The 24,350-nt window shown below is 39.9% G+C and overlaps 2 protein-coding genes across 2 annotated transcripts; one reads left to right on the forward strand and one right to left on the reverse strand.

Annotated features, from left to right (window-relative positions):
* Positions 1-580: 580 nt before the first annotated feature.
* MPHOSPH10 (M-phase phosphoprotein 10) lies at positions 581-8,201 on the reverse strand. The gene is made up of 11 exons (XM_018081532.2): positions 8,069-8,201; positions 6,907-7,549; positions 5,946-6,097; positions 5,349-5,520; positions 4,908-5,049; positions 4,428-4,495; positions 3,559-3,696; positions 3,238-3,348; positions 2,892-2,999; positions 2,171-2,401; positions 581-796 (listed from the first exon to the last, which is right to left on the reverse strand). The coding sequence occupies exons 1-11, from the start codon at positions 8,167-8,169 to the stop codon at positions 647-649; spliced, it is 2,016 nt and encodes a 671-aa protein (XP_017937021.1). The 5' UTR covers positions 8,170-8,201; the 3' UTR covers positions 581-646.
* Positions 8,202-10,042: 1,841 nt separating this feature from the next.
* On the forward strand, positions 10,043-18,819 carry MCEE (methylmalonyl-CoA epimerase). Its single transcript, XM_018081509.2, has 3 exons — positions 10,043-10,086; positions 14,679-15,019; positions 18,138-18,819. Exons 1-3 carry the CDS (start codon positions 10,056-10,058, stop codon positions 18,288-18,290), a joined length of 525 nt encoding a protein of 174 aa, XP_017936998.1. The 5' UTR covers positions 10,043-10,055; the 3' UTR covers positions 18,291-18,819.
* Positions 18,820-24,350: the final 5,531 nt, after the last annotated feature.

Here is a 24,350-nt window from a genome sequence, read left to right on the forward strand (position 1 = left end):
TGCCCAGGAAGTGCCACCTGGCCACAAGGAAGAACTTTGCTGTGCAGTGACCCAGCACTGAAGAGGCTGCACAGAGAGGGTGTGGAGTCTCCTCATGGAGACATCCCAGAGCCATCTGGACACAATCCGGTGCCATGTGCTCTGGGGTGGCCCTGCCTGAGCTGAGACGTGGGACCAGGTGACTCACTGTGGACCCTTCAACTTGACCCATTATGTGACTCTTAAGTTAAGAGAAGCCATTTCCTAACTCTGAGATACCACAGGCTTAAAAAGCTTTTGTGTCCTGTTTGGTTCTCACTATTAAAGAATATAATTTCTAAGTTAACGACGTGGATACATCTTAAGTTCTTCAATAAGTGCAGTTACTCCTACAGTAGAGCAGATACAAATCTAGGGGCTACAGATAAAGAGACTGTACAGTCACAACACATGCCAAATATTTTACATGGTTATATATCTGCTCCTGGCAAGAAGCAGAGTTCTATAGTAGAAAATTAAAGTAAAACCTGCAGGAAAGCATCTTTACATCACCTGAAAAGTTCACAGAATATTTTAAAGATCAGCACAGAATAAAACCTAGTCAAATTCAGCATTGATGAAGAAACATTTTAATATATACAAGATGCAGCATATATAAAAAGGTAAATTACAGCTTCAATTTATGAACAGAGAGTGTTTTCTCCTTCTTCTGTTTCTTCTTTAATTTGCTTGCATCTTTGATTTGCATTTTTACTTGATCTTGTAGTTGAGAAAAGAAGGCCTGGGATGATTTCAAGGCCTTGTCTTTACCTTCATCCTGTCAGTGGACAAAAGATCTGTTATAACCAAGAAATGTACTAACAGTGCCAATGTATTACTTACTAGTTACTCACATATAATGGTATTCGACTTAAAAGAAATCAGGTAACTCATTTTCAAAGGTTATTTTCCCCCGCATTTTTATTCCACTCCTGCTATCTAAAGATTACATTCCCTTTCTAAACAGCAATTAGCATGACAGGTAAGAGCAGGCATCAAGAACAAATCCTTGCATGTCATGAACTACAACTGGATATCTGTATTTTGTGTTCTGCTTGCCTTCTGAAAAGGTAAGCACATTTAGAAGTAACCAAGTTGTTTTTCCTGTTAGTTTCTAATACTTGCAAATTTCAGAGATTTTTAACATTTAATTTATAAGGCATCATAGGTGGTGCACAAGTCTACTGTTTTACAGCATGCAAAACAAAATCACTCTGATGAGATTATAGGGAGGGCTCCACAAAAAGGACAAAGTTAACCAGGAACATTCTACTACACCACAGCTTCAGTTACTCAAATCTTAGAAAGAACACAGAAACCTCAATCTCAATTGTGCATTCAAGTAGTCCCACTTAATCAAGTGGAATGGTTCAAATGCAGGAAATAAGGAGCATGTTTTATTTGCAGGAACACCACAAAAAGGAGTACCTCACACAAAATTGTTTCTGCTTTGAGAACATACTTTCACATAAAGTAATTGTATCATAGAGCTTTTTCATAGTTTTGCATATCTAAATATTAAGCTGCTTACAAATTCAAATATATTCCATACTCTGAGTAAGCTTCTAAAGGTTCTAAAGAACCACTTAGGAATGATGTATCATAATTACAGCAGTACCATCTACATAAATATGCATTATTAACAAGGGGGTCACTGCAAAGTGCTACGAGAGCTGTATATTTTCAGGCCTCAATACTGACATCGTGCTGTCAGGATAATTAACAAAATCAGGACTAAAAGGCATTCAACCCTACTTTGCATAAGACAGCTACAACTAGAAAACTGTAGTTCAAAAGAACACAAGGGAAAGAAAGGGGAAGGGGGAATAAAAAATAAACATAAATAATAAAGGAATATGCATCTGCCCTTTCTGTGCCTTCCTCCCTCTTTCTTTGCAGCAGCTACACTTACCCTTTATATTTGCTCACACATAAGGTCACAAGGTTAGGGGGGTAAGCACAGATTCTATCCTTGTGCAAGATTTTTTGAGGGGATGAAGAAAGACTTGTGACAAGAGGGATGAGAGGGGAACAAACCTTATACTTTGTAATTCTTTAGGATATAGTAACCTTTTTTCTCTCTAGCTAAAACTGTCTATCCTTGGGATCTTAATATTCTGTAGCTGGGAAGCTCCAACTTAGACTGTCTTACCTTGAGCAGAGATGCTTTGCCTTCTTTTGTGAGCTGTTTTAATTTTGCTGCAGCAGCTTTTTTGCTGAGTTTTGTGCTTTGCTCTGGTTTCATCTTTTCAAGAAGCTTCTGGCGTTTCTCCCTCTCCCTTCGCCTCATACGTTTGTGGAGCTTTTTCCTTCTTAGTTCTCGTTTTTTGTCCGTGGGAGTCTTTTCTGCATCTGTTTTTACATCTCCAGCTTTGTTCTTTTCCTAGAGTGAACAAAGATCCCTAGGTCTATAATCTGTCTCATTATTTCAAGTGAGTGCCAGCTCAAGGCAAGGCTGGATTAATGCAAAGGCCAAAAACTGGGAAAAGCTGGGAAATGAGATTTGTACAACTGATCGAGGACATGCTAATTGCTCTTCTCTACTGTCATTTAGCTTTCACCTTCCAAATACCCATACATATGTTGGGAAAACAGTTAGCATCACATAATAGTCAAGATCAAAACCATAGCACAATATTACAGCACCAAATAAAAGGAACTCTTTCCCCACCTTTCAGTTAGCAAAAAAAAAAAAACCACCCCCAAAAACCCCCCAACAACAACCAACACTAAAATGCTAGGCAAGAAGGTCCACAAGATGAAGAACCACCCACCAGGGTGGGAAGGGGCAGAATTCCCACTGATCTGGCAGTAAACATCCTTCTGTAAACAACACAGATCCTCTCTCCATCCTTATGCAGTTTGATCCTTACCTTGATCTCCTCTGGTGCTAAGAGAGCAGCATCACTGACAGCAACAGGGGCCACTTCTTCCATACTTATGGCTGGAAGGTTGGAAACTATTTTAACTTCTGGTACCGGCTGGAAATAAGGAGACACATTCAAGCCTGAGCACAGCAGCTCACACTAACTGAAGGTACCCAGTGTTTGGGTTTGTTTAGAGGCAATCACAGTGCATTTAATGTGAAGTAAGAATGAGCTCAGTAAACATCAATGTTTACTTTACTTTCCATTTCTGAAATATATTTTGAAGATAAAATATATTTATCCCGTTTAAAAAACGGGGGGATACCCAACTTTATGAAACTTACGTACTTACTGGTTTGGGTGTGAAGTGGAAGTTACAGAGTGCATCCAGCTTCAGGAAGAGCGAGTCCATCATTTCCTGAATTTCTTTGTGTTCAGGATTTTCTTCCTCTTCAGTCTTTTGCTGCATTAATAATGCAATGTTACTGCAACACCATTCCTAAAGGTATTTTACTTTAGCAAGACTGATAACAGCACAACGTACAGCTAGGAGCCATTTCACTGATGAACACCAAGAGAAAGATGAAAACTCTGTAAGCAGAGTTAGCAGTGTATAAACGAACATTCAAGATTATGTGGTGTGAACCTGAAGGAAAGGCACTGTTTCTGTTACCTGGTGAAGTTTCACGTATTCTTGCTCATAGATTTCAGCAAGACTCAGCTTACTCTTTTCATGATCCAAAGTGATACGTTTCTTGTATTCAAAAGCCTCCTCTTTCGGTTTTTCTTTTGGTACCACATCATCCCACGCCTGAGGAAGTGACAAAGTAATGACCAAATGCAACTATGGTCAAATATCAGGTGGTACAGCTTATTTGGAACATTTTTCAATTACTTATCTGGCACGCTAACTAGTTCATGCATGTGGCTTCCCAGAAAGTTTCACATTTCCATTTGAAAAACAAAAAAAGTAATAAAAGTTATAACTCCAGCTTGTGTCCTTGTTTTTAGTGAATTCTGGCACAACCTGTAACAAATGTGTAATTTTCTTAAGTACTTAAAAACTCTCCCCCATATGTGCCAATTTTTTTTTAATTCAACTAAGTCTCAACAAGCTGTGAGATACAAATTTTTTATCAGTGGCTTTTAAGAAAAATAAAGTAAACAATAAAATTTTTTTATCAGTGGCTTTTAAGAAAAATAAAGTAAACAACTGAGTTTTGATCAGTATTCAGAATGCTCAGAGCACTACAGATGGCAACAGCCAAAACTTACAGACTGGCATTATATTCCTAATAAACTCCTTACAGTTTTATCTGCAAACACTCATTTTTTGAAGCACACCAAAATCTGGCATATAACAGTGATGTAAAAATAGGGCTTCCTAGAAATCTAAAGACACACTGATCAAGGCAGAAGAATAAAACAGCCAGTTGCAGAAATTCAGATAATTCTACACCTGGAAGGGCTTCATCCTTGGAACGTGCCCTGTGAATGAAATCTATGAACTAAACAGGAAGGAACAAGTCAGGTAATATTGACCTCATCCAATATTCTCTGTTTAATGACATCTTCAAGCTGAAAAGTAGTTTCTTCTGTAATCACAGGTGCTGAAAGGAGAAAGAGAAGAATTTTAATATTAGTATTTCTCCAGCAAGAAATACCTTTTGTTCTATAAAGAAAAAGCAACAGAAAAAGAAAGTAAAACCTTTACATAAATGTAATAATTGAAGGTGAAGTAAGTAAACATAAGTAGAAGTCATATTATGTAAGGCTTGTAAATTACTAAATCTGTCACTGAATTAATGAACTTTCAGTTTAATTAAAAATTAACAAAAAAATACTATAGTTTCCTGTAGTTTCCCCCGTGAAAATGCACCACCTCAAAATCCCATGAAGAAGTTTAACTTGGTGTTTTGTTACCCTCCTCTTGAGTCTCAGGTGTTTTCAGCAAGGTCAAAGGGAAGAACACTCAATGTAGTACCCAACATGCTTCCAGGAAAGCCCTCTCCCACTACTCACCCATTCGGACTGCATGGTCAAAGAGCACTGTTTCCTCAAGAAGGCTGTTCTCAGGTCGTTTTTGTCCAGTCACTTCTCCTTTAAGCTGCCAAGGTTTCTCCTCTAACAACTCTTCTTCTAAAGTTTTTATTTTCTTGCTCATCTGAAAAACACAATTTCCTAAGAAGTTTAAAACAGAGCTCACTAATAAATTCAAGGTAAGAAATTAATACTTATTTCAGGTCCTTCTAACCCCTCCTCATATAAAAAAGAGGGAACATATGATTGCATATATATAAGATGTAGATAAGCCCTATTTTTTTTCTTACATTGTAAATACCCTCTCCATACTTGCCAGAACAAATTACACAACCAGTAAGAAAAATATTTGCCATTGTTTTGAAGTATTAGCAAAATGAAAATAAAAATAAAAAACCCCAATGAAAACTGACACACAGTTACCTTCTCCTGCCTCTTCTCAAAAGATGACTTTGTTTCACTGGGCTCAATGCCCTTCTCTAATTGCATTTCAGTCACATCTTCTGTGTCACTGTCATCTGGCAAACTAAAAGTAACTTTTTTAGATGCTTCTTTACTTCTCATATTCTCCACCATTTCATCCATATCCTCAAACCTGTAACAATAAAATTTAAGATCAAATAAAGGTTGAAAAGCCTCCATAATTTTTTACATGAAGATATTTCAGCCCTTAGACGTTCACCTGTTACAACTCACAGCTCAGAAATACAACACGTTTCAAAGATCCCTCCTAAAGCTAGGGGACACTAGGGAAACTTCTAGATAATGAAAATCATTTCAAAAAAATGAAGTTACAGCTCTTAAATGCTTTATGCAAATAAATATCAAGAGACAATACTCCAAAAAAAAAGGTAAACAAACCAATCTGAAACAAAGTGATAATGCAAACCATGCACATACAACAGTTAACTGAGAATAGCAAACCATGAAAGTGAGCCTGGCATTCCCACTGGTTTTTCTGCTTCACCTCAGTGTAAAATTACGAGGACATTTTCAAGTGCAAATAATGCAAATACTTACTCAGACATGCTTTCTTCATTTTGCTCTTCAATAGCACTGTCTGCTTCCTCTTCCTGACCATCTTCAACGTCATTACCTACTAAGTCACCATCATCACCATCAACTGGATCAAAGAAATCTTTGTATGTCATATCTCTAGAACTTTTAGTTGGCTAAAAAGGTGAGAGAGAAAAGGAAAAAACCAAACAACAAATGGCAGCTGTTAAGACTGACAGATATCAAAGGGTATCCTCTCTTCTGAAGCCTTTAGTGCCTGGGGAATGGCACTACTGGTGGAACAGTAATTCAGTTTAGTGAAGCACTGACCTGCGGTGGGGCATCTTAGTAAAACTTATTTCTTTTACAAGTATTTAAAATACCCTACCACTTGAATATATGGAAGTCAAGGAGTGCTAGATTTTGCCAAATACGTGTTGGAAAGCACACAAATTCCCTGGGTACATTTCTTACTTCTAGTAAGAATATCTCTGGTAATATTAAATAACAAAAGATTTATTTTTCAAACAATTACTCATCAGCTTAAGCCACGTCAGAGTTACAAAGCTGTGTCCCTGGAAAAAGCCTTTTGCTCTGCATCAGTCTCCTTTGTGATCTGTACCTGCCAGCTGCCAATGCTGAGTGACAAACCTTTTCATTGTTGGGTCCCAAATTCTGCAAGGTGGTTTATTCCTTGTCACATATTATCTCTTCCTTTACTTAAGCAAAAGACCCAAGACCCATCTAAGGAGCGACTGGAATAACAGAATGCTATATTCTTCCACACTAGGCCATTTTCTTACCAGATATCAATGTTAAATACATTGTTAAAGTAAAGCTTCAGAAGGAGTCTATTAGTCACCTCAGCAAACTTAACTAGGTAGTTTCTACTCGGAGTTCAACAGTTTATAGTCACCCTAACAGATACCAGATCTTGATTTAAAAGAAAAGAGATATCAGAAAATTATTTTACTAATATTCTTACTTTGACTTTAGTGTCTTCTGACTCTTCTTCCTCATCATCTGAGATAATGTCTTCAAAATAATTAATATCATTTTCCTCCTCATCATCTTGCTTCTCTGCCTGTTCTAAAAAAGCTTCCATCTCAGCCAGTTTGAAAAACTTGTCATCCACTACAGATTTTCTTCCCACTTTTTTCAATGTGGTTTCCTTGGCCGTTTTAGTTTGTTGCTCCAGTGCTTCAATATCAAAGTCAATATCAGAATCCTCATCACTGTATTTCTGCATTATGCTTTCTCTGAGTTTACTTTGCTTTTCTTTAGCTTTAGTTATATCTTTTGTATAAACATCCTTCTGTTCAGCTTCTGCTTCCATTACGTTATCTTCCAATTCCTCCTCACTGCTGGGCTTTGCATCAGAGCCATCCTCTTCCTGGTCCGAGAGAAGACAAAGATTGTCATCCTTGGCATCCCTGGCAATGGATTTCCTGAAGAAATCGAGAACTGCACTGTTCCGGAGCTCCAGTTGTTGCCAAATCTGTTCCTCATCAAAGTTTTCGATCACCAGCTCCTTTAGAGGACCCCCAGGCACGATGTGGTTTCCTTTATTCAAATCATAGAGAGTCTTTGTCAATGCTCTGAAGTTGGCAGCCAGTCCCTCTTGCACACTAAGAGCAGGGGGAAAAAGAGAATTAAAAGCACAAGTTCGTATTAGTTTTTTACTTTGCAGATTTTACTAGCTCTGATTCGTTTTACGCCTTCCATGAAGTTATCGCATGGTCACATCTGCTTAGGCATTCTGGTGCTACAGAACAGCAGCTCTCAACAACTACTGGGGTGGCTTAACCTTCTACACATCTCCTGGAGTACTGCCACTACACACTCCTAGAAATAAAGACATAATTCCTAATCCTTTCAGCTTCATTACACTTTGTGTATGAAGCAGCAGCTGCACAAAACACTCCACCCTTCTCTAGCTGCATCTTACAATATGTCGATCACATTTAAGCGCTCCAGGAGTAAACAGTACAGTACTAAACACCTCAAACACCCGAGACCCAGACCCTTGGTTTTGAAGCGATGACTGCCTTCCTCCACAGCCTCATCCTCAGCGGTGACTGCCTCCCTCCTCGGCCTTTACACCGGGTTTTTCTCTAGCGCTACCAATGCTTCCCCCCGCCGCGTACCTGAGGAAGCGCTCGGGGCGCGCGGCGGCCGCTCCCGTTACCCTAAGGCCCGTCTGGATGCCCTGGATGCCCGGGATACCCGGGACGGGCCCCGCCGCCATCGCTCCGCCGACACGTGCGGGCGGCCCACCTCCGCGCCACCGCCGGGCGGACCGACACCTCCGCGGCCGCCGCGAGGTTTCGCGCACAGCAGTTCCGCGGCACAGCAGTTCGCGCACAGCAGTTCCGCCGCGGAGCTCCCGCCCCGCCCCGCCCCCGGCCGCGGCGGTCCCGCCCCGGGCCGGCTCTCGGCCGCGCTCGGGCCGCCGCGGGGTTGCGGGTGCGAGGGCGGTCGGTTTCCCCCGTGAAGGGCGCAAGGTTCCCATAGACTGAGATGTTCATCGGCACTGGAAAACCTGTTCTAAATATAGCAAATACAGCCATCCTACTTCACAGTTTGGAGTCTCTGACCCAGATACAACGGCTATTTTGGATGCACATGTTTCCAGCTCATTCTGTGAGCAAAACCCTGATGTTACCTGGCTCGTGCTAACAACGAATGCACTCACACCCCTACACCATCAGCACAGCACTGCCAACTGCTCTTCAAGTGCTTTGTTACATCACACAGCTTCCTTAAAGTTTATTTTATAAAGTCAATTTAAGCCCTACACTCCCTTACCCTTGGGGTTGCAGCCACCCGCAGCCCTTGAGCACCTTCAGCAACTGTGACCAACCTTCTAACTCCAGCACTGGTATTGCCTCTGCTGCTTTCGTGTTTCCTTCTTACCAACAGATGAAGTCTGTTCAGTGCAGAGAAGACAATGCCCTGCAATGGCACTTCTGTGTGTCCTCTCACTGTCCCTTTGCACCCTCAACAAACCATCGTGTGGAGCAGGGCCCAGCCAGCAGTGTGACCTGTGCCTGCACTGCTCCGCACATCAGAAACACACCCAACACTTTACAGCCTGGGGTGGAATTTGAAAGTGTCAGATATTGGGACTTTTAAATATCCATTTTGACTGCTGACTTTGATCTGCACTTTAAATTATTCACATATTACCAGGTTTGAAATGGCACAAGCTGTTTGTATATTTGGGATGTATCTCAGCAGCCTGCAGTGTGCTGTACCTGACACAACAGGAATGCAGCATCAGCAGCCAGCCTGCTCACTGTGCTGTATCTCTTTGGCACGGGGCTTTATGGCATCCTGGCCCGTACCAGGAATAGCGTGGCCAGCAGGACTAGAAATGATTCTTGCCCTGTACTCAGCACTGGTGAGGCCACACCCCATCCTGGGGTCAGTTTTGGGCCCTTCAATTCAGGAAGGACATCCAGGTGCTGGAGCATGTCCAGAGAAGGACAATGCAGCTGGTGAAGGGTCTGGGGCACAACTCTGATGAGGAGCGGCTGAAGGAGCTGGGGAGCTCAGCCTGGAGAAAAGGAGGCTCGGGGGAACTTTACTGCTCTCATCAACTCCCTGACAGGAGAGTGGAGCCAGGTGGGGGTCGGGCTCTGCTCCCAGGGAACATGGGACAGAACAAGACGACAGTCTTAAGCTGTGCCAGGGGAGGTTTAGGTTGGACATTAGGTAGAATTCTTTCTCAGGAAGGGTGATCAGACATTGGAATGGGCTGCCCGGGGAGGTGGTGGAGTCATCTTCCCTGGAGGTGTTTAAGGAAAGAATGGACGTGGCACTGAGTGCCATGGTCTGGCTGACAAGGTGGTGTTCAGTCACAGGTTGGACTCCACGGTCTCAGAAGTCTTTTCCAGCCTCATCGATCCTGTGACCCCGTGTGATTTGGTCAGAAGCGCTCTCTCAGCAGATGTCTCTGGCTATGTTTGGCCCCCTTGGCAGCGCTCCCCCAGTTCCGCGTAGCGCCCAGCGGCGAGCACGGCGCCCCCCCCGCACGGCGCGGCCAATTGGCGCCGAGCTGGCGGGCGGCGGCCTCGTCGTGATCCGCCCCCGGCGCCGCGTCCGCACCCGCGGGGCGGGGCGGTCCGGGACATGGCGGCGGTGCTGCGGCGCGGGGCGGCCGGTAACGGGCAGCGGGAACGGGCCGGGACCGGACCAGGGCGGGCGGGCCAGGAACGGGGCGGGCGGTACCGGGGCCGGGGGGAGCGCCGTGCCCGGGGCCGGCAGGGCGATCTCCGTGAGCGCCTCCCAGGCCAGACGAAACCACTGCTTTTTCAATAGAAACAAGGTCTCCCGATCCAATTCACGGGCATATTAACAACTGGCATTAGCTGGCTTAGAGTGAATTTGTGCAGCAAACTCCAAACTTGAGGCGCGAGGAGGAGCTTAGCTTTTTTAAGTCGGAGCTTGGCTTTTTTGGAGGTGAAATTCAACTTCATTTCCTGTTCGTTATGATAACCTAGACTGTTTTTTCTCTTACTAATAAGTGAGGGTAGGTTAAACTCACCATACCTAAACCACACTATTTTACTTGGTAGCCATAGACGGCAAGAGAAAAGTGAATGAGAGAATCGGCGCTGTCAGTGATCGATCAGTAGGATATTGGTAAAGAAAACACCTTTGTGTAAATGCACTTCGATGGAAGAAACCAGAGCTCAGTCTTTGTGACCTGTGGAGCCCCTCTGATTCCCAAAAGCCCCCTCCAGCTCCCAGCAGAGCAGCACTATGGATGACCTAACCTTAGTTGGCTGACTGAGTTCCCAAGATGCTCCTGCTGCCTTGAAATTGCTGGGATTTAAGGATGGCCAGACTGTGCCCTTGCTCCATGTGGTCCAGAGGGCTAACAACACACAGCCCCTGCGTGCTTGGCTCCTTGTGGTGAGAGCATCCTCTCCATGCTTGGGAGCTCTTCTCCACCTGAAATGGTTGACAATAGAGCAGTGCCCAGTGATGGGGTTCTCACTGCAACCCACTGTTGTAAAACCTCCCCGCAGAGAACCTGACTCAATTCAGTTGGCTTTGGTTTGTGTTTGATTCCTTAGCCATGTAAGTCAGTGAACAGTGCCCCATGTTAGGAGCACCAAGCCTATGAATCAACATTTGAGGGATGGAGATCTCAGTTTATGGGACTTGTTACTTCATGTTCATCATCTGCTCTGTCACAGAATGTAAGCCTCACCTGGTATAACTACATTTTAACTCTGATGTGCATAATACTAGTAGATCAGTCAACCATGAACAGAATAAAACCCAAATAGACCAATTTAAAAATGTTCTTTAAATGAAGCTGGAAAAGGTTCCATATATTCTGCAGTATCACTGAGGCTAGGAAGCCAGCATTCATCTATAAGAGCAGGGTCAGCTGGATCTTCTCTAAAGGACAAAATAGCAAGTCAAAATCAGATTTGTTTGTCAGTGTTTGAGAAATGAGCTATTAAAAAACCAAAAACAGTAGGGGCAAATGCTGTGTATACCAGGAGAAGCAACTTCACATGTGATTTGGGTCGGCATATGAAGGCTTTTCAGGCAGGACAGATACTTGGATGGATGCTTCAGTCATGTCTGCTGGCTTCACAAGACTCACAGAAAGTAATGTTTTTTAACACTGGAGAAACTTAATAATTACTTGAATAATTCTGTAAGTCAGTGGAGAAATGCTTTTCTGATTGAAGAAATTAGCCACAACAGTTAATAGGACTAGTTCTTTGATATATATAAAAATATAAGTGGCTTTTTCCTGAGACATGGAAGTAATGGGTTTTCAATCTGAAGTTTGCTGAAAAGGTTTTTTTCACTGCAGTGTCATTTTCTGATTATTGGATTAGAAGAAGATTAGAATTTTAAGTAATCTATATAGTTACTAATCTAGATAATGCAAGAAAAATGTGAATGCTTTTTGTTTAGTCTCAGTCAATTCAATTATGGGTTTAAAATTAATGCTCTATACGCATATGACTAGAGCTAGGGTAAATTCACAAGACTTCATGGAATAAATGTCTATATGAGTGGGTATTTAAGTATTTTTGACTTTACAAGAATCCTAGGAATATACTTCACTTTTTCAATTTATTGTCTTTCCAGGAAACACCACAAAAATCAAATATTTCTTGGGCAGAACCCAACAGAAAGAACATTTTCTGTTGCTATTTTTGCTATTGCTTCAGTAATAACTGAGTAACAATCTGTCTCTGTCAATTTACTTGAAAATAGAAAAAATACAAATTAAACTATAATAACCATGTAGTCATATGCCCTGAGTGAAGTGCAGCAAGAATTACAGATGGGAGATGTAAAAAAGAATGGGAAAAATCTTAGTATTTCCTATTAGTAAAGATTGCTTGGAAAAAACCCTGGTCTGTTCATATTTGGAAGAAAGAATAAAACAATAAAAGGCTCTGGGAAACATAACAAATGGTATAGTAAGAGATCCTTCTGTTTCAAAGGATTTTTCTCATTTGGAGAATACTGCCCTTCTCCAAGTGGAAGAATTTCTCTTCAGCAAGAATTGAATCAGGTCTTTAAAAGTTACTGTAGGAAACTGAGCTGCTTCAGTAGAAGCTTAGGTGGATACAAAAGACTGTTGGGGGTTTTTTTTGCTTTTTTTTGACACATTATTTACTCTGTTGATCTGGTCAAACTCTAGTTAATTATCCATGTTTCTAATCATGTCACCTAGACACTGTATGTTTCTTATCTTGTACATTATAGGCATTGCACAGTATTGCTTCCTCAGGGAACTGCTTTGATCACCCCTCATCCAGATGCATTTAGATGGGAAGTCTATCTACAAAATAGTTTCAGCATAGACATCTCAAACCCAAGAATTTTTCTGTGTAGAGGTTGCTAGGGGATTTTTTGAACACATAATAAAAAGTTGAAAAGTAGTTGCTGTACTATACCAGTATGAGAACCTAAAGGTAACAAGTGAAGAAGAATTGTCCAGAACTCCTGGCTGTGATGAAGGAGATGACAGGATGGACTTCGTGAAAGTCTGGCAAGAAATAGTCCAGGGCAGTGACCTGCAGAACTGGACAAGTTTCTGGAAATACTTTAATGTAGGATGTTGATTCTGAATAGACTTACTTTAGTGATACTAAGTGCTTGGTAACATGTACTTTGCATGTTGTAATTCTAAGTGTCAAATGCACACAAACATTTCTTCTTCCTTCACAGCACAATGCTCAGAAAGGCTTAAAGGATTACATCAGTTGTCTTTGGGAAGAAAAATTAACTGATGGCTGTAGAGTCTTGAATTCCCATGGAATGGTAGTTCTAAGTTTCATACAGTGAAGATAAACTGATTTATTACAGCTACTACTGCCCTCCCAGAGTACCAGGAGTCAGGGCAGGCTGTCCTCGGTTATTGCAGGGCATCCAGAATTTCAGGGCAGGCTTGGCACAATCTCTTAGCAAAGTAGCACATTTGTGAATTTAAAGCTAAGAATGCCTCAAAGACTTCCAAAATGCTGCAGTGCCTCTGGCTTGGCCTGGAGGCATTGGGGACTCTGACTTGGCCTAAAGCAAACTGGCATGGAATTGAAGTGTGGCTTTTGTGAATATATCCTTTCATCTTATTCGAATTCTGGTGCTGGAAAAAACGGATACGATCACAATTCCTCCCCACCCTCTCCAGATTCTAGTACTCTGACAGATTAATCTTTAATGTAATTTGTTTGTAAGTATCCTTGTTTCGTATGTTGGGGGGTTTTTTTGTGATTTTTTTAATAAAACAAGCAACCCTATAACTACTTGTAACCAACGCAGCAATGTGATACAGGGCAAAGATCAGCATTGCCTTGTCAGAGCAGTCTTTGAAGAGTTCTGGAGATAGAATCTAAGCCCTTTTTCATGACACTGTGCTTCTCCATGACTTCTCCATCTTTTCTCTACTTGTTGGCCCTAACCTTTGTGTCATGTGGTCATCCAGTATTCTTTTATAATTAACTTTTCATTTATGATGAGCCAGATCATATTCTTTTTCTTCAGTAAGTCACACTGAAATTAGTGGCACCAGTTAAATTAAGCAAACTATTATGATTTTGGCCTTTAAAGATAATCTAAATTATTATTGGTCCATTGGACACGATATTGTGCAAAGTACTTAGAACTGAAACATTTCTAAGCATCTTAAAATAGATCAGTAAAACAAAGTATAAGACCTGTATGGCATGTGAAAAGTAAGAAGGGCAAGTGACTTAATAACTGAAGAAAGATAAAAAATCAAACTCAGGAGATTTTAGGATTCCTTAAGCCTCAGATGTAACATGACATTTAATTCCTTGCTGGAGTTAGTCCTGACAGCTGAGAGCTAAAGTCTTTTATCTTTTGGATCTTGCAGTATCAGTTCTATCCGAGGTTTCATCTGGGTTTTCTTGTTGGTTTGCTATAACTGAAGATGTATAGCCATATCCTAATTTCTCTTATTTTGTAAGAAGCTCTGAAAGATTCAGAATGTGCTGTTGAGCACATTATACAGTTGACTGTTACATTTGGTCATGTATTCCTCTTTTTAACAGGCATATGTAAGGATTTACACTAGATTTTAGTCTGGTTTGGGGTTTTGGTTTTTTTTATACTTCTGCATATTTACTTAGTCTCTGAAAAAAATGTTCACTGAGCTAAATGACATTGCTGTCCTGTAGCCCTTAAAGGGGAAGGAGCAGATATTGATACCTTCTCAAAAGCATTGTCTGAGTGCTATTCACTCTTTTTCAGGGCTTCTTACCAGATTGCAGACATCAGCTCCCACAGTAAGAACTCTGTCATCATCAAAGTCCTTTTCACAGAACATTCCAAGCTGTTTGTGGAAACTGGGCCAACTTAACCATGTGGCCATTGCAGTGCCTGATCTGGAGAAGGCTCAGTCCTTGTACAGAGATGTGTTGGGAGCCCAGGTGAGCAAGACTGTTGCTCTTCCTGAACATGGTGTGTACACTGTTTTTGTGGAGCTGGGAAATACCAAGCTGGAACTTCTACATCCTTTAGGAGAGAAAAGTCCCATTGCAAGTTTTCTGCAAAAAAACAAGACTGGAGGAATGCATCATATCTGCATTGAGGTATTTTAACACAATATATTACATAATGAGATATATTAAAGTGTGCTTATTTTTTCACAGGTTTGACCTGTGTCAAGAACAACTATATAAGGCTGTCATAACTGTGAGAATTTTTATTTTGTAAGAAGTCTTAAACATGCCTTTTTTTTCAGTTTTGGAAATCACAGTTCAGTGTCATGAGCTAATGATCATTTTTTCCTCTTGTGTGCTATAAAGACTAAATTGGGGAAGGAAGGGTTAAGTAGCCACTATGGAAGGTGGACACCCCCAAGGACTTCTGAACAGGGTTGGATAGGTGTCAACTTCCTGACCTAGAAGGACATACAGTGGGAAGAGTTGTAGGTTTAAGCTAAGGCATAACTTAGATTTTAGAAAGTTTCTTCCTGTTTGATATTTAGTTGATAATTATATACAGAAGTCAAAAGAGCTTGTCAGTTGTGTTTACCAAACAGAGTAAAGCCTCCAATTTTATGCTGCTGCCTATATGTTTTAAATATTTTACAGAGCTGAGTCTTGCAAACTATTATTTCCAGCTGTAATTATGCAAAGTGTAATATTAAAAAGTAATGGGATTACTGATGTGAGTAAAAATTGTTTTCACAATACATCTATAAAGACTAGTGTTTGCAGTTGTGTGCTCTCATTGAGAACTGAGAAATTTTGCATACACATAGACATTGCAACTTTTCTTGCATTGAGTTTGCTTAATTGCCCATGATCAAGAAAATTAATTCTGTTTAAATTGACCCTAATTGTTAGGAAATGGGAATGTAGAAGAAAGAAGCAATTTGCAGTAAGAATGAAAAAAGCCTCCAGCCCTCTGTAAGACCAGTGGTTCTCACTTACAGGTACAAGAGAAAGAAATTGTAGGCATTTCTCAGCAAAAAGAGCTCAAAGCTCCCAAGGGTTTCAAGTATATGTAATACTGTTTAAGAAGTTTTAAATACATGTTAGCAGCTGAAATTGTTCTATGTAGATCTCCATTTTGTATGAGATATGATCTTGTTGCAGATGAACCAGATGGTTGTCAAGGGAAGTCATTTACTTCTCGATTTGATTATGAAAATTGAGAAGAATGGGACAAAAAAGTAATTTATGTGTTACCTGTACTGGAAACTTTAGAAGAAGCCACTGAGGCATTTAACATCAAGTGTGGCAGCCCTCTCAAGAAGCACCTAGCACCCATTTCAAACAGTGACAAGCGACACAACCAGCCTCAGAGGAGACAGGAGACAATAAGCATTGCAAACACAGCTTGCTACATTTACAGTTTTCCTTTTTTTTTTTTCCTTTTGACAAAATAACTGGAAAGGCATTATGTTGGACAATGTAGAATCTTCTGTTAAAAAAGAAAATTTATAACTCTGTACAGTAGGTCAAGCAAGCCAGGAATCATAATCTAACAGATAGTTTCAATGAATCGGGTAAACTAGTGCAATCAGATTTTCTGAAATGAAGTCTTGTGACTCATTAATATAAGCTCTACACAAAAATAATAATAATGTTTAAAAATTAAGAAATTAAGAAAAAGATTGTCCTAAGTCAGTCATGTTTGTCTCCAGATAAAAATAAATGGAAAATTACAGACTAATTTATGCAGAGAAAAAAGCTATCCATCGTTAAACTGGTATTTAAGTGGGACTGAAAAACAAATCTGGTCCCTACCATTGTCAGTCATAAAGATGTTAACCTCCCTCCTCCAATTTCCCATTCTCAGAATGGAAAATCTTACCATTTCAAAGGTAAGTAGTCTTACAAGTTAAGCAGAAATGGTTTTAATAAAAACTATTAAAGAATGTCAGTGTCAATTGATTGTTCATTTGAAATTTAAAAAAATATTTTGTAGAAATATCGTTCTGTGAACAGTTTTATTGCAAAAAGCTGAATTGAAAAAATCCTTTCCATACTGAAGAGGAAACCTAACAAGTTTATCAAAACACTCTTAATTTCTTCCATCTTGTACAAAGGAAAATTTAGATAGATGTTTTGATAGGGAACTTGTTTCATACAAGATAAATACTTTAAGAAGAAATTAAATTACTCCTGACCAGTCATAATTGAATTGAATACCTGCAGTGAAAAGTATGCTGGACACTTAGTAGAGTAAGACAGCCATTTTCTCTTTGCTTTTAGCAGACTGGTAGTTATGTGTGGGAAGAACTGAAGTGAGTGTAGAATATACGTGAACAAAACTGCTGCAAATGAGTAGGAATTAGGTGATGCCTGTTGCTCTGAATTAAAGCCAGGTATTTCCTTCTTCCCTGCAACGGCATCGTGAGAGTTTATTCGCCAAATTATGTCCAGACACTCCAGTCTTGAAAAATAGCAATGCTGTTATTTTAATTCTAGGTCTTTATTGATTATTGATTATTGGATTTGCTATAATTTAAAAAAATGAATGCCTTTAAGGTTTCAGAAAATTCAAATTTCATGACATCAGACTTCAGATCACACTACGCAGCATAGGCATGTTTTTGTTAATTATGTATTTCTGTAGGAAACTGTACTGAAATATTAATGGCTACTATTATAGCTAAGTTCAATAGAAAGACCAGGTCCTATTCTGGGTATATTTGTGATATTTCCAAGCTTTTTTCCTTAGGAAATTTTATGAACCTTAACCTACTCAGAAGGAGGATATATAAATCTAAAAGGGCCTTTCCTTTTCGGTTCTGCCCATTGCTCTGCCTTTTCACCAGCATCTAACGAGTCAGTGTTCTGCCATCAATTAGAAAGGGAGGCATTTTTCTTTCGTTACGGATAGTTTGAAAGCAATATGATCTTCCTAGTAATAGTAATGCAGAGTTTAGGTTATTTATGGAATCCTTATAAAGTAACAACATAAAAAAAATCAATGGGCTTTGTGCATGAGTGATTTTAGTTTATTAATGTCTTAAATATAACAATCTATTTAAACAATATTTTGTAAAATGTTCAAATAACTTCTGTATTATTTTTATTTTTAAGACTAGATGTTTTAAATGGTTTTATAATTTAATTTATTTTCAGAATTATATTAGAATTTAGAAATAACATTTTAGTAAGGGATTCCTAAAGCATGAAGTCTGCATAATACAGTGTCATATGTTAATTTGTGTGAACTGTATTTTTTTATAAGGTTGATGACATTAAAGCGGCTATGACAGAACTGAAGAAAAAACAGATACGAATATTGAGTGAAGAGCCAAAAATAGGTGCACATGGCAAACCTGTGATTTTTCTTCACCCTAAAGATTGCCATGGAGTCCTTGTGGAACTTGAGCAAGCTTGAGCTGTAATATTCATAAATAAAACAATGGAATAGTTGTGAAGTTCCTGAGCTGGTGCTGGGAATGTTGATGTGGTGTTTAGTCTTTACAAGTTCATTGTAGTTCCCACAGATTTAAGTACAGCTTTTGAGTACTGAAATAGTGCTACAGGTTTAGGGTAATTTTCTTTTTTTTTGTAGCTGATCTGATTTTCAGAATTAATATCTTGACATTTCTTGAATTCTCTGTGATTCGAAAGACAAATACATGAGCCAAGTTACAAATGTACCATAGAAATTTATGTTTTGTTGCCTGTGCAGCGTGATTTTACCTCTGTAACCACAGAAACTGTACAGTTTCTAGGTCAACCCACATTATTTTGTTCTACATTTCACAGCAGAGACCCACTTCTCAGTGACAACAATATAGCTTAGACATTCTCTTTAGAAATGAAGGAAAAATGAACCTTGTATTTTCTGTTTTCACCATTCACCATCTGTGCTTCACACTGATTGATTGGTTCATGAATAAAAAAATCCGTCTGTTATTGTATGGGTGCCTGCAATCAGTAAATAAGTTTTTCTTGGCATAACAATTACTGCCTAGGAAGTTACCATGCATAAATCATCATTTAGTTGTTTTATGAACTCTGTGGATATGCAGGCAATGCCAGAAGAGTACCTGAAAAATCATTTACCTGACATATATCTCAAACTGCAATGTACTTGTCACATTTTAGTTTTTTCAGTTACTGATTTTTTTTTTAAGCTTTATCCATAGAAGGGTATGTGGGAGAGACATGAAAAAGCAGTGATTAATCTTTTCACTTACTTTACAAATAAGGTTTTCCTGTGCAAGAGCACTTAGAAGATCAGTGGAAAACACACGCCACCTAAGTCTTGGTTCTGTAGAGTGTCTTGAACATTAGAGCATCCAGCGTGCTTGTGTCACAGGCTGCAGGCACAGTTGGTTGACTTCTTTATGGACAGACTTCACTTTATTGGTGTACATTACCCAAGCAGTCTTTGTCCTGATACTTTCTTTTATAGGTTTGTTTTGACATGTCAACTGTAGAAATCAAAGACTTGCGGTTTCTCTCTCTCTCTCTCTAGTTTTCTTAATCCTTAAAAAGTCATAATTTTCCCTAGCTAAGTTACAATCTGAATTTTATATTTTCCTACATGTTTGCATGTACAGTGAAAAGCTCCAGCTCGATATGAAGTAAGTTCATGTTAGTCTAGGAGAGTTTTTACTTAATGGAATGGAATTATTTGTGATGTGTGTCATGTTTGCTGCAACAAAATACAAGTATAATGTTGACCTGAGATTTAAACAGGGCTTTAAAGACACTGATGCTTCCTCATGAATCTTACTTCTGAAAAAATCTCTACAAAGCCATGCTTTTTTTTTTTAATGAAACAATTTTGTACTCAAAGTAAATATTCCTTCTGTCATATTTTAAGAAAAACACAGCCTTCCACAGGGTTCCTGTGTTTCATCAAATCACTATTTAGAGGGTAGTTTGTGATCTAAATTCTAAATTGTTTGAATTTAGAAATCCTAAGACTCGTGATGGAAATGCAGAATGATTTAATATTCCTGAAATATGATTCTGCCATTCTAGGAGATATTCTATGAGCAAAGTCTTTCCATTATGTTGAAGACAGGGAGGCATCTTTTCTGCAAAACTGGCACAGGAATGCCAAGACTAGAAGCCTCAGTGGTTACATGTCAAGGTAATTGAACAGAAGTCTTTGAATCTAATGCCCTTAGTTTGGTGCAACAGAAAACAGGGCAGTGCTCCTTTGGTTCATTCTCCATTTCTTTGTCCTATCTGAAGGAGATGGACTTTTGTATATGACATCTATCAACAGACTCAGAGTAGGAGCTTGATGTAGTACTAGGGAACGGAGATTTTGAGTAAACAGCACCTACTCCACTTGCCTGATTGTGCTCCCTGTCTTATTAGCAGAGAGAGGCTTGTCATGCTTTTTAGCTGGAAAGCAACAGTTTCCCTGGCTGACTGCTCTGTGGGTGCCTAGCTCTACCTCAGCTGACATATTCTGTTCATCCTAACTAAGTCATGCTTCTGTCTCACAATTTATACATTTCATCTGACTCCTCCCAAGGTGGAAGTCAAGATATTAGCAAAAAAACCCCAACCCTCCCCCAAAAGAGCAGATCTGCAAATTAGTCAACACCCACCAAACATCATTTGGTGGGATCAGACCCCCTCACTTGTCTGCATATACACTAGAGGATAGGAGAATTTCCACCTCTGGAGCTATAGACTTGGAAGGAATAGCCAAAGGAGCTGGACAGCTACAGAATCTGAATACAGGTAAGACTGAGAGAAGTTTCCAGTTCATAAGCTGAACTCCTATAGACTTCAGTGGGAACAGGATCAGCCCCTATATTTGTAAAAACCACGTAGTCCTTCCCCTGAAATCGGACAGCCTTCACAAGTCATTGTTGTTCTGACTCACCAAGGGGTTGGGCTGGGGGTTACACACAGGGGCCTTACTTTTGTAACTGCCATGATTATAAAAGGAGAGTAACATCAAGAAAAACAGTGGAAATTCAGGGATGGAAACTGGAGAAATAGAGAACTGTGATTTGCTTCTTCCAGTGGAGGGACACTTAATGATACACCCCTGTTGCACCAGAATACAACTTCTGGGAAGAACAGTGATTTAAATAATTGGAGCCTGATTAGCTCAGAAGGGAAATAGGCTTTGACAATGGGTTTTTTTCCTTTGTTGTTTGGTTGATTTTTTTGTTTGGTTGGGTGGTTTTTAAAAAGGTACAGTGAATCCTTCTTTTCTGATAATGCCAAGCTTCTCAGAAGATGAAGTGTTAATATTTTGCCAGTTAATTTTCTCATGCTTGGGTCATTTGTCAAGTGCAAGTTCCCTGTTCCAATCTCTCCATGTGCCTTTTTTCCCCTCTGAGATCAAGCATGTTCCCATTTTATGCTGCCTAAGGCAGACAAGACACATTTTTCTGGACTCCATCAACATTACTCAGATAGTTAAGGGCTCATAATTAAATGATGCAAAATATCTTTTTTAACTTCCTCTATGTAATCGTCAAGTCACTTCTAGGTGGGAGGAGAACAGGTGATGAGACAAACCTAGAAGCGAACTCAAAAAGCTGAAAAAAGAACTAACTTCATGCCTTTTAAAAGCTAATCTTGCAGGTTTGCAAATCTGAAGTCTCACAGAAGGACCATGAAACATGGAGATGTTTACATTGTCTACTTACAGTAGGAGCTCTGAATGATTTTCTTGGCACTCCATTTGATTCTATCCTTAGAAGAAATTCCTTCTGTAGTGATCTGACTTGGGTTTGTTGGACTTAAGAACCCCTGATTAAGACAAAAACTCAAGAGTTAATTGTTTCAATACTCATTTCATTTACCAAAGCAGTTGCCATGTTGGCCAAATTATTAAACCATGAAACGGAATAAGAAGATCATCGAGTCCAACCAATTAATTAATATGAAAATGGAAACTATCAACAATGTATAAATTAATAACCCAGTGTTGGCATTTTTCAGTGGAAGACCTCACCCTCTTAGTAATGCGGAATATGTCACCTTTGATAAGCATTTTCAAAGCACTTAGAATGTTTTATGAAATGTGAATTTATCTTATTATGAAGGAGGGATGTTTGTATCCTGCGATGGGATAATCCTTAAATGTATGTAAAATTATGTCAACTGTTTTAATGTTCATTTGCACTGTCTTGCATATTGCTAAGGAGCATTGTTAACTGCAAAATTTATAGCATAGATTCACAAATGAAGAATTCTCATACATTTTAAAGTAATTATACATTTTGAAGCATTCAATGACTTTTCTAGATATAATCTAAAGTGGCCTTTTAACTGTTATGCTTTGCTACCATAAAAATAGCAAATACGTACTAAAATCTTCTGTAAAGTGGATCTTCAATGAAGATTTTTACTTATTTTTAACATTGCATTTTTTTCAGTAATAAAGACATGTTCAAAACATGATTTAAAGTTCTGCAGTAACTTGTTACTGCAGGTACTTTGAGGGCGTATGTGATGATGCAACAATTTGCATTAAATAGGGGGAATATCCAGCTCTGCATCCGTGGCTGGCATGTGTGGGAAAGATTATTTCCAGAAATTGAAGAGTAACAGGGAGGCGCGTTCTTGGACTGATATCATTCACCTGATTTTTACCTTCCATTTTGCTATGTAGTTTTCAATAATAACCACCTGTCTGAGCCACTGTCTCCAAAATGAGGTGGAGGTAGAATGCTTGTTAGAAACTTAAATTTAAGAGATTAAAAAAATATATCACTCTCCCTTTGGGACCCCTGCAGTCTTTGAGAGGTCAGTTGTAGTACAATACTTGCAGCTGCAGTAACTTCAAAACACACACCTGCCCTATCGAGCTGGAAATACTGCTTTTGGTATATTGATTGAGAAAGTGAGACTTTCTTATGTATATGAAGCTATTTCATCAAGTTAACAATTTTGGGAATTAATAATATGAATTAAAATGTTTTTTGCCAAATGTTTACACAATCTAGCTACAGATTGTATCTGTATCTGTAGCTATGCTGTAGTTCTGTGTAAAACATACATGCATTACAGTTTAGGTAATGTTTGAGTTCTCATTTTCTCCAAAAGAAAACCAAAATTTAGTCAAGCAGTTAGGATATAGGAAGTGACAGATGGAAAAAGTCACTATGCAAAATCATGACACAAAATAGCAGTAGCAAATGGCTACTCTGGTGTTAGTCTGAACAGAAATCTTAACAACTGAACAAAAAATAAGACTAAAAAAAAATCCACAAAATGGTGTTTCCTCTGCATGTCCATGGAATATGAGTTGATGCTCAGCAGCTGCTACAGCTACCCCAGGGCACATAAAGCACATTGAGCTGGATACTCTGAGCTACAGCAGTGAACACTGATCTCCAGCTGATTGGAACGCAATATATTTACACTGGGACAGCTGCTCACTTTTGCTAGCAGGAGAAAGATTACTTTTTACAGTTAAGATTAGCTACAGTCTCAAATTTGCATACTTGCAAGCAAGTCCTGTCATAATTGGCCTAAGATATGTGTTCCTATATATACAAAGTAATCACTATCCCCTTACTGCCATAGAAAAATCTAGTGGTTTCTAATAAAAGGCCTCAGGAACCAACGATGTTTATAATTCACAATAACAAGTGTTCTTGGAGAAACCTACTTCAGTGAGCTTTTAAATATTACACCTTGAATCTTACAGTTTTAATCTTTGGGAGCGGATCTATGTAATATCTGCACAAAGGCACAGAAATCATGATTTGATCTCATAAATCTGGCCACATGATGGAATGTGACTGAGTCCAGTGCTGTTCCCTGCTGTAATGTTCAAACTTTTGGTGTTTAATTTGATTTTTGTTGCACTGGAGCACCTCAAACAACAGGGAAAGGTGAGGTCATTGCCCAGTAGGATTCCACGGCTGGCATTCAGGAATGCATTTCATGGACAAATGGAATGGAGACTCTCAGGAACCCTGGCCCTGGGAGCACAGAGCCGTGGTGCAGGGTGGCCTTGTCACAGCAGGATGGAGCTTCCAGCAAACATCCCTGCCCAGGGGCTCGGGAAGGGAGCTGCAGCCAGCTCTGCTCAGGGCCTGGGGCTGAGCCAGCACCTCCGTGGGCACAGAATCCCAGAGGAGCTGGGATTGGAAGAGCCCTCTGGAGTCACTCAGTCCAACCCCCTGCCAAGGCAGGGGGAGCTGGAGCAGATGACACAGGAACACATCCAGGTGGGGTTTGAACGTCTCCAGGAAGGGAGACTCCACAGCCTCCCGGGGCCCCGCAGTGTAAAGCAGTTCTTCCTCATGGTGAGGTGAAACTTGTTGAATTTTAGTTCATGGGCACTGCTCCCAGTTCTGTCGCAGAGCACTGCTGAGCAGTGTGGCACCACTCAGGAGTGTGGCACTGCTGACAAGTGTGGCACCGCTGAGCAGTGTGGCACTGCCGAGGAGTGTGGCATTGCTGAGCAGTGTGGCACTGCCGAGGAGTGTGGCATTGCTGAGCAGTGTGGCAC

This window comes from Manacus vitellinus, unplaced genomic scaffold, assembly GCF_001715985.3.
Source record: "Manacus vitellinus isolate BGI_N305 unplaced genomic scaffold, ASM171598v3 scaffold_53_pilon, whole genome shotgun sequence".
Classification (NCBI taxonomy): domain Eukaryota; kingdom Metazoa; phylum Chordata; class Aves; order Passeriformes; family Pipridae; genus Manacus; species Manacus vitellinus.

What these genes read in the sequence shown, in the direction of transcription:
- MPHOSPH10 (XM_018081532.2), bottom strand. Translation starts at nt 8,169, where the DNA reads ATGGCGGCGGGGCCCGTCCCGGGTATCCCGGGCATCCAGGGCATCCAG. An exon ending in TGACCATGCAGTCCGAATGG is followed by an intron (nt 4,496 to 4,907) that starts GTGAGTAGTGGG and finishes TTCTCCTTTCAG; the next exon opens with CACCTGTGATTACAGAAGAA. An exon ending in TAGCACCAGAGGAGATCAAG is followed by an intron (nt 2,402 to 2,891) that starts GTAAGGATCAAA and finishes TGTTCACTCTAG; the next exon opens with GAAAAGAACAAAGCTGGAGA.
- MCEE (XM_018081509.2), top strand. Translation starts at nt 10,056, where the DNA reads ATGGCGGCGGTGCTGCGGCGCGGGGCGGCCG. An exon ending in GCTGCGGCGCGGGGCGGCCG is followed by an intron (nt 10,087 to 14,678) that starts GTAACGGGCAGC and finishes ACTCTTTTTCAG; the next exon opens with GGCTTCTTACCAGATTGCAG. An exon ending in TGCATCATATCTGCATTGAG is followed by an intron (nt 15,020 to 18,137) that starts GTATTTTAACAC and finishes TTTTTTTATAAG; the next exon opens with GTTGATGACATTAAAGCGGC.